The sequence below is a fragment of the Cebus imitator genome, unplaced genomic scaffold (genome assembly GCF_001604975.1).
Source record: "Cebus imitator isolate Cc_AM_T3 unplaced genomic scaffold, Cebus_imitator-1.0 Scaffold17, whole genome shotgun sequence".
Taxonomy (NCBI): Eukaryota; Metazoa; Chordata; class Mammalia; order Primates; family Cebidae; genus Cebus; species Cebus imitator.
In genome coordinates, this window is record NW_016107332.1 from 5,806,227 (window position 1) to 5,816,283 (window position 10,057).

At 34.3% G+C, this 10,057-nt stretch overlaps 1 protein-coding gene across 1 annotated transcript in view; it reads left to right on the top strand.

The window, feature by feature from the left end:
- The window catches only part of FAM241A (family with sequence similarity 241 member A), a 42,320-nt gene extending 33,431 nt beyond the window's left edge, over positions 1 to 8,889 (top strand). The window contains exon 2 of the mRNA XM_017509898.2: positions 6,569 to 8,889. Coding sequence (XP_017365387.1) covers positions 6,569 to 6,814 — 246 coding nt within the window. The 3' untranslated portion in view covers positions 6,815 to 8,889. The remainder of the gene's footprint in view (positions 1 to 6,568) is intronic.
- Positions 8,890 to 10,057: the final 1,168 nt, after the last annotated feature.

Here is a 10,057-nt window from a genome sequence, read left to right on the forward strand (position 1 = left end):
TTTGTAGATTTTTCAAAGAACTTCAAACAGAGCTACCATTCAACCCAGCAATGCTATTACTGTGTATTTACCCAAAGAAAATAGTTTTACCAAAAGGCACATGCACTCATATGTTCACCATAGTACTATTCAAAATAGCAAAGACACAGAATCAACCTAGGTGCCCATCAGTGGTGGATTGGATAAAGAAAATGTGATATATGTCATGAAATACTGCACAGCCTTAAAAAAGAACAAAATTATATCCTTTGCAGCAGTCAACATGGAGGCCACTATCCTAAACAAATTAACGCAGGAACAGAAAACCAAATACCACATGTTCTCACTTGTAAGCAGAAGCTAAACATTGAGTACTCATGGACATATGGATGGCAACAGTAGACACTGGGGACTGCTAGAGGAAGAGGAAGAAAGGGGAGTATGAGTTGAAAAACTACCTATTGGGTACTATGCTCACTACCTGAGTGATGGGATCTATACCCCAAACCTCAGCATCATGCAGTATACACTTGTAACAAACCTACACATGTACCCCCTGTATCTAAAATAAAAGTTGAAATTATTTTAAAAAGAGTTAAAGAAATAATTTAAAATCAAAACTTTTAAGGCCCCTAATTTTACACCCTTTTTATACAGTATTTCTGTTTGTTAACAATAATTAAATGTAGGTGGTAAACAATACAGATGTTCATTATACCAGTGTTTCTCAAAACGTGGTGAAAGCTAGTTTTTTGTTTTTCAATTCATTGGAGACCTATACATTTGTAAAGTATAGTAAAAATGTTGTGGTATAAAATTGCTATAAAAGTTTCTAAATTAAAAAAAAAAAAAAACCGTTTTCTCACTGTGGTCAGAAGAAAATGTTAACTACTGAGAATGGTCAAAGAGGTGCAGTACTGCTGGCTTTGAAGATGAAAGAAGAGGTCCAGGAGCCAAGGAATGTGGGCAGCTCTAGCAAATGGAAAAGTATGGAAATAGATTCCCTTGAGCCTCCAGAAAGGAATTTAATCCTGCCAACATGACTTCTAATAGACAGAACTATAAAATAATACATTTGTGTTGTTTTAAGCCATTACATTTCTAATTCTTATGGCAGCAATAGAAAACTAATATTAAGTACAAGTTCTCTTGAGGAGTATATGTGGAGAAATAGAAGAAAATAAGGCTCACTTTCCAAAGTGAATAATTACTTGCTCCAGAAGAGCTAGGAATAATTTTTTTCAAAAGACATGCAGAAGTCATTGTTCCAAAGTGGATCATATGCACTTTCCAAAACCAGCTCTAGTAAAGAGAAAATTACTCTCAGAATTGTCATCTCTGGAACTGAGTAGGTAGAATTTACTTCACCTGAAGAATGAAGGTGGGATTTAAGGTTTTAATAGGGCAGAGGAAAGAAGACTGGATGCTAAGTAATATCCACAACAGAAATACTACTAATCCCATGAAAATATATACATTGTTTTCAGATTACTATAGTAAATAATACTTTGGAAAATAGTGTCCATCTTTTGTTTGGCAAAAAAAGGAGCAAAATGGAAAATCTATCAACTACTTCTCTAATACTTGCCAGAAAGACACATTCTTTCTGTTTATTCAACATATATTTATTGAGATGTTTCTATATGCTACTATTCCCAGGACATAGCCTCTGCTACATATTCATATCAGGATATCGGCGGCCAGCAAAAATAGATGCTGCTCTCACTTCATGAAGCCTATAGTACAGTTAGAGATATATTAATCAAATAATAACACATTGATTGGCACTGAGTTAGAATTCATTGAAAGAGCATTATCTGATGCTGTGAGACTGAGCTGAAGCTTAAGCTAAGACCAAAAGAAGAGGATGCCTTAGCTAAGCAAAGGAGGGAGAAAAGAGTTTCTTAAGCAGAGAAAACAGCATGTGCAAATCCCTGTGGCAAGCAAGAGCTGAAAGACCTGTGTGGCTGAAACAGAAAAACAGAGGAAGGTTGATGACAGAATGAGATCATAGACCTCATTCTGATAAAGCCAGACTAAGCATGGCCTCATAGATCATGTTAAAGATTTTCACCTTGATCCTAAAAACAGGATGCAGGTGGCATGATTGAATTTGTACTTGGAAAGAATCACTGTGGCTACCTTGTGGTATATACATTATAGAGGAGCTAATGGATTTATGCAGTAGCAATGTTAGGAAACTATTTGAATAGTCAAGGCAAGAGATCTTAGTAGACTATTATGGTTATAGCAGTAGATGGAATAGTATATACACGTTAAAGAAATATTTAGAAGATAAAACAGAGGATTTGGTGATGAGCTGGAAGTGGGACATAGGGAAGAGGAAGAGGGTGGGGATTAAGAAAGCCTAGAGTCCTGAGCTTTGGAGCTGGTGGATGGTGGTGTCATTCACTGACCTAGGGAGCATCAAGAAATCTCTCTTCCTCACAAATCAACCAGATGGTTTAAATTTTATTGTAAATAAGAATTTCTAAAAATAATTGAATTGGATGACTTTTTGACAGCTGCATGAGACAATCCAAAAAAGCAATATGCTGTTATTTGTAGTAGTTTTCTGACACCACATGCATTTCATTCTATCTCTAACTCAAGTCATAATATATTCCTTTCTTAATACAGTTTACCCAATTGCAATATATTTTTCAATATATTTGTAATAAGTTAATTCTACTTAATTATCCCAGATTGACATTTTTGTAAACTTAAAAACAAAACAAAACGTAGAAATGCACCAACTGACAGAAGGAAAGGATCAAACTCATCGACTATAACCATGCAGGTCTTTACCTCAACTTATCTCAAGCATCTCTTATTCCTACAGTGAAGTGCTGGTGCTGGCTCCTACCAGTCCTCGAAGAGCAAGTTATTGAATTTTCAGGAACTTTGTGAGCTGGCTGTTATAGTTTGAAATTGGCCAGAGTGAGAGTACTAATACTACAGAAAATGGAAAACACAACAGCATTGACAAACACTACAAAACAGAGCTGCCCTCAACCCCCAACAAAGCCCATTGTTAAACATTTATCAACACGCCACTCTTTGTATCCTTTAAAACTGTGTTATTTGAGAGGATAGCCTAGATACATAAAATACTGTAGTGAGATTGACTATAATCTTACTGATTGAAGAATATTGCTCATTTTTCCTTTTCTACATTTTTTTTTCTTTTGCCTGCCTGGGAATTGACACTCTTTCCACATTCTTAAATGTCTTCCTTTAGGGTTGTTTGAACCCCCTATCCAATTCATTGCTGGTTATATTTGATGTTTCTGTAGAACTTCATTTGTGAAGATATGCAACTTTTAGGCATTAGTCTAGTGATTTCTTTTAAGCTTTTTTCTTCTTCATTAGATTACCCAGATTAAGAAGTACTTCAGTAGGTGGCAAAGTTTTAGAAATTACTGAATCTGGTTGATGGGTATATAGGTTTATTATACTATTTTCTCTAGTTTTGTGTGTGCTTAAAATTTTTTATAATAAAAAAAGAAGAAGGCTGCAACAGCTACAGCTTGCCCAGATTTGTCCTTACTGGGTCTTCAGCCTCCAGTCTCAATCCCACCAGCTGTTCTCAATATCTGAGATAATGTGAGCATTGCTGTCTCCTCACCTGGTCTGTGTTAGTAACTCTATTTTGATTTAAGTGTTGCAACACCTCCTTCTTCCCCTGAAAAAAACCGCAAGCATTTGTAGATTTAATTTATTTTACAAAGAATTTAAATCTTCAGAGAGTACCTGCCGTATCCACAGTAGGGTACTTTCTTTGTACTAAAACCACAAAAATACTGAAAAAAATTCTCAAAAAGCTTCAGTAACAAAAAAAAAAACCCAAAGTACAACGAGTGCATAGATTACAAGAAATTAGGAAGAGTAAAAAAATTTTTTAAGAACTTTAATTAACATGACGAAGAAAAAAAGGCCAGAAACAGTATCAACATAACACTGGAGAAATAGAGAGGGATGAGTAATCAGCAGAATTACATACTAACTCAAGGGCCCAATTCTACCCTAAAAAAAAGAAAACCTTAATATTAGACAAGAACAAGGGTTTTTTTTTTTCTCTTAATGTAGTGTAATTTTATGGATCACATCAAACTACAAGAAACGTAAAATTGACCCATTCGTAATGTATCAGTGAAGGAAAAAATACCTTAGAAATCAATTTAAAACAAAAAAAAAGAACCACAAATTATAATTTAAGAGAAAACTATCAGTATCAAAAAAGAATCACATAAATCATTTTATGGATTAGAAAACTGAAGTTCGGGAAAAGTGAAGTAATTTGGCTAAGGTCATGTCAATCAGCTACTTTAAGTGTTGCAGCCTGGCTTTGAATTCCCTAGATAACTCAACGTTTTGCTCTTTCTGACTCTTTTTCTGATAGAAGTGAAAAAAGTAATTTTTAAAATTATATAAAAGTATAGCTCAAAAGTAAATATGGCTTGAACACATGACACAGGCTCAACAATTATGCCCCAATGAGTCTCATTTTTCTACTACCTCATCAGTCCCCCTTGGTACTCATTACTGCACATAAATTACTAGTATATGGGAAAGGCCCACTTCTTAAAGCCATACTGAAAATCATTTTGTTTGACTTTCTGTTTTAAACAAAAGTTATATTTTTTTCACTCTTCCCTTAAAGATGCTTTTTAAACTCTATGCCTATAATAGAAAAGAAGGCTTCATAGGGCCCTCATTTGTTAAATAAGAAAAAATAGTTTTAATTATTTACTGATTGATGACTGAAATGATTAAGCTTTGGTTTCTACTAAAAGAATGTAAGTTTGATTCAGATGTTTGAAGAATGCTTTAATACTTCCTCAAATTTGTTGGCTCTGTGGCGGGTGATTTTTGTGACACTCCCTTTTAAGGTAATTAATTTTGCCTTCCTTTGGCCTATACAAGCATACTTAATGGTATTTAATACTTCTTCTTATGTGAAGCCCTATATCTAAAGGCTTTTTTAACATATGATAAATTCTCCATCTTGTACCTATTATGAGCAACTATTTCAATAATTATTTGAATCATGACTCCTAAAAATATATATTTAATAAATTATATTTACAGTTATCTCACCTACCTGACATAGTTTTTCTTTTGTGATTGTACTAGGGTCTGGGGTGAGATAGAAACTATATCAAGTATTTTAACAAAGATAATTTAACATAAATAATTGTTAACTAGGTATTGGAAAAGCATGGTAACCAGACCAGCATCATAAGCATCACCTAGAAACTTCCTAGAAATGCAAATTCTCAGACTCCAAGCTTCACCCCCGTCTTACTGAATCAGAAACTCTGGTAGTAGGCCCAGCAGTCTGTGCTTTAACAAGTCCTCCAGCAGATTCTAACACATGCTAAAGTTTAAAAACCATTGCACTAAAATATCACCAGGACAACAGCCGGAAGCAGCCACCACTCATAGGATTGGGCAGCAAGGAAAAGAAATAGTTGGAATTACTGAAACTGAGAAGCTTAAAAAAGGTCCCTATGGAGCTGAAATTCAGACTTTTGAGAACAGGTCACTGCTTACCTGGTGCTGATTTCTCTTAGTTCAGAGGAGGGAGCCTATAGACCTAGGAACCAGGTATCCGAGGAAGAAGCATCCAGGAATTGGAGCTGGCATCTCAAGACGGCACATTGAGATTGGTTCTACAAGAGTTGGAAAACCCCCAAATTGCAATCAGCTGATACTATTAGAATGCATTACTGCTGTCAGCGTGAAAAATTGCTGCTAGAGTGAGACTTAACAGGATCAAGAAACCCATCTGAAGGAAACAGAGCAAATTCCTTCTTCCTTCTCTACCTGTGAAGTGTCACACTGGTCCCTGTGTTGACAGAGCCTAACAGGGAGCCAATATTTGCAGAATTCCAAAGAGTGACTTTGAAGCCAGGAGACAGTAACTTACTTACTGGCATGGCCTTAATTGTAATAAGACTGGAAGATAATAGAAATAAAATTTTTGTTTATGTATAATTGGGTGCACATAAACATTTTCTGGAACACTCAACTACTGGGTAGACTTTTGGCCTTATTGTAAAAAAAAAAATTGTATTATTTTCAAACTATTTGTTTCTCCTGATGAGATTAATAAGAGACATTTAGGGCATCTGTATCATGAACAGGAAACTATACATGGGCCTACGCTGAAGCCTGCTTAGCTGAGCCTAAGACAAAGATCACAGCAGTAGTGGCTGAAGATTGCTCAACAGTAATTGCAAACATGCTTTGGTCAGCTGAGGCTCAGTTCCTTAAAGTCTTAGTGTCAAAGGAACAGACTAAAAAGAATCTTACCAGGACAGACTAATCAAGTTTTGCCTCACAAAACAGGAGGGCGGCAGAAATGGTTATTCGCCAGAGAAACACAAACATGATTCTTCACTTAAGCAGCCATTTTTATGCAATTCCAGGATCAAAAAGAACATTCCCACTGTATTAAGTTAATAGGCACTTACTGAATAATTATCAGAAGTGTACTCAGCACTTTGGAATATGAAGAACTAACGTTCTTGAATACCTTTACATATTTCTCATGCTATGTTCATGTTTTGTCTTCTTTTTTAAGGATGTTGAAGAATCACAAAACCACACTGTTGAGCCTGTTGGAGATGACTACAAAAAAATGGGAACACTTTTCGGTGAACTGAACAAAAACCTTATCAACATGGGCTTCACAAGGATGTATTTTGGAGAACGAATTGTGGAACCAGTAATAGTCATTTTCTTTTGGGTTATGCTGTGGTTCCTTGGCCTGCAAGCCCTTGGACTAGTTGCTGTTCTTTGCCTTGTTATTATTTATGTGCAACAGTAAAACACAGTCGAATGGAATTGTTTGACATTTGGTAACCATATATGTAGCTGAAGAAGTTATATATTTCACTTTTTGACAACCGAAAAAGTTTGCCTTGTTTTCAAATTGTGTGCTGACTGTTTTGTAAGTAAATTTATACATGGATGTTATTTAAAACTAAACTCTTGATCATAACAGGATTTAATATGTATTTTGATTATACATTAGCTTATTCAGAACTCTTGTTTCACTACTGTGATCTCTGTCCCCTTTATACACCTCTATCCCCATGCCAGATTTTAAATAACACCACCAGAAAGTGAACAGGGAAAACAACAGGACATGGAATTCAAATCAAGCAATATAGTTCTTATAGAGTTCCAGTAACATTTCAGAAGAAAAAGGATGAAAGTAGCTAAAAATAAGTTTTTCTTAGAAAACTGCTCCCCACTCACCTTCCCCACCAAATAATATTATTTGGGAAATATTTGGATTTCGATTGTCCCTACCCAGTCTAAACTAAGTTAAATGATAATGAGCATACACTACCTTAATATTTTGATGAAAATCAGTAATGCTAGAATGTTTTCTAAAGGTTGAAAATAATATATTTATTATTGGTAAGGAAAGTTCCCAGGTTAAATATAACTTTTTTATAATGTAACATTTGGACCTAGACCTACTTTAGTATATCATTTGAAGTTTCAATTTTGGTGCTAATTACTTTTTGTGAGTTTTTAAAGTCTTATAGCCTAGTTGACTGCACCCTATGGTAATGCCATATTTTCCGGTATCTAACAAGTTGCATATTTTTTCCTAGAGAGACATTTTCAGTGTAATTTTTTTAGAAATTTATAATTTTATAGTTCTTTCATAACAATTATTCTAAGTTTTAAAACAACGTATTTCCTATCTTGACATGGATTTTTTTTCACCAAAAAAAGATATATATTTTGCTGTTGTTTTTCAGGAAATATCATTTTTCTTTGATATCTATATCAGAAAGTACAATATTAACAGTATACAACCAAATACTTAAATTTGGAACTTGGCCGATTTTAATAATATTTTTCTAAGGCTAAAGCCAAGTCAGTAATGGCTAGCCATGTTGTTAAGGTATCTTAGTTCCGCATTTTGAGGTTTTATATTGAAATATGCATTTCTTTAAATATTCTTTGAAAATGGAGAATGGCTTTAGTGATATATTGGGTTTTGTTGGAGAACCTAAAATCTCTACACTTTCATCTCAAAGACTATAAAGGACCTAGGTAGTTAAGATCGTTAAGAATTCAAGTTAAATTTCAGAAAATTGGGGCAGTAGGACATTTTTATCTTTGGTAGGGCAACAAGTAAAACATGTAGAGTGTTTGCTATTCCACTTTATAAAGCTTTACCCAATCTTATTTTGTAAATTCTGTGCATTCTCAGTGTCTTCTCATTCCGTAGCAGAAAATAAGGAAAAACATTTAACCCAGATTTCTAAAATTAGATAATCCTAGACAAAAATATTAGTCAGCATAACTAAAAACTATTGCACATTTATATAAATACAGGCCTTTTAAAATTTGACTTTTAAAAATCAAAACACTTTGTACGATATCGTTATGTTTTTATTGGGTTTGCAATATTTTTGTAGTAATCTTTATGAACTCAATATAAGTGCAAGTTGTTTGAAAAGGTGTTTTCATTAGTGCACAGTAGAATTGTGAGGTTTTCAGTAGATGTCATGAGATTTTGTATAATCTACATAAAATATAAGTACTTTTTTTCTAATGCTACTGGAAATTTTACTTTCCCTTTGGAACACATAAAAGATACGATGTACAAAATAACAGCCCTGGTTCCACCAGTACTTAATGTTGAAAACATTTTAAAAGTAACTTTTAATAGTAACTATTTAGTATACTGTCAATACTATGCATCTGCACACTGGTGTTAATAGGGTATATATTAAATTATATTTTAAAAATAAGGTGTTTTGCTGGTATTCTTTCTACACATATTATTGATTAGTGCAATATGCCATCAAATATTTGGCTTTGATATGGGAAAAACTTTGCCCACATAATGGAAATAAAATATTTTCTTTTATGAAATATATTAGAATGCGAATTATGTTAATACCCTGAAATAAAACTGGTAATTTGTTTGGTTCGTGGTATAAGGAATTAGATTGAAAATGATTCTCAATAATTTCAATCTCAAATACAAGCCAGTTTTAGAAACTGTTATTGCTCACGAATAAAGAAATAGAAGTTACAGTGCTAAGATTATTAGATTACATAAGGCATACTCATATGGCCAGCCCTTAATTCAAAAGAAAAAGGTCAAAGTCCACAAGTAAAACTGACTATAGATGAGTAAATCCATTTTTCTTAAAGTAAAAACTCTGTATTTGTAGAATTCTGTTCTCTTACACCTTAAGCTATCATGTGCAAGGTATTTTCCCATTCCTGGCAACAGGCAGATCAATCTTAGTCTAGTAGTGTGCTCAAGCCAGCTTGCACTGGCTTACTAAAGCCAACTGTGTACATTTTTTCTGCCTTCAGTGCTGTCAAATTGGTATTTTGAAATTGGCCATGGTGGGAGTATTTATACCAAAAAAATTAGTAAATGCTACAAATCAGATCTTTTTTTTTTCCTCAAAAGCTAGCTGTTAAACATACATCAGCACACTCTAGAGGCCACATTCCCATTTCTATTCCTACAAATATAAAGGAAAGAACAGAACACATTTTGTGAAATAAAAGAAAGCATATGAGGTAAATCCTTATCGACCCATCCAAAACTGCATCTGGATCTTTTCGTGTGGGTATTACAGTCCATGGTTATATGCTGACCAACAAATCATGTTTGACCCCAGAAAATCTCTCCAGACTGTCCCCAAGCTGCAAATCCACTAAAGACTGTCCAGGCAACCAGGAAAGGAGAAACTTACGGAATGACAAAGAAAAAATTACAGTATAAGTAAAGATCAAAATAGTCAAAGCTAGACATTGAGCAAGCAAAGGCTGTTCATGTGGTTTGTAGATTATGTTTTAACAGTTACTTTACAAAGTTTATTAATTTCAGGCTTTTTAAATGCTTTCATTACCAATTTATGGCTTTTTACAATTGAAGGGAGAAGAAGAAAAAAATCAAGACAGCTGAGTGCAGTGGTTTATAAACGCCTGTAATCCCAACACTTTGGGAGGCTGAGGCGGGTTGATCACCTGAGGTCAGGAGTTCGACAGCCTGACCAAAATGTAGAAACCCCATCTCTAC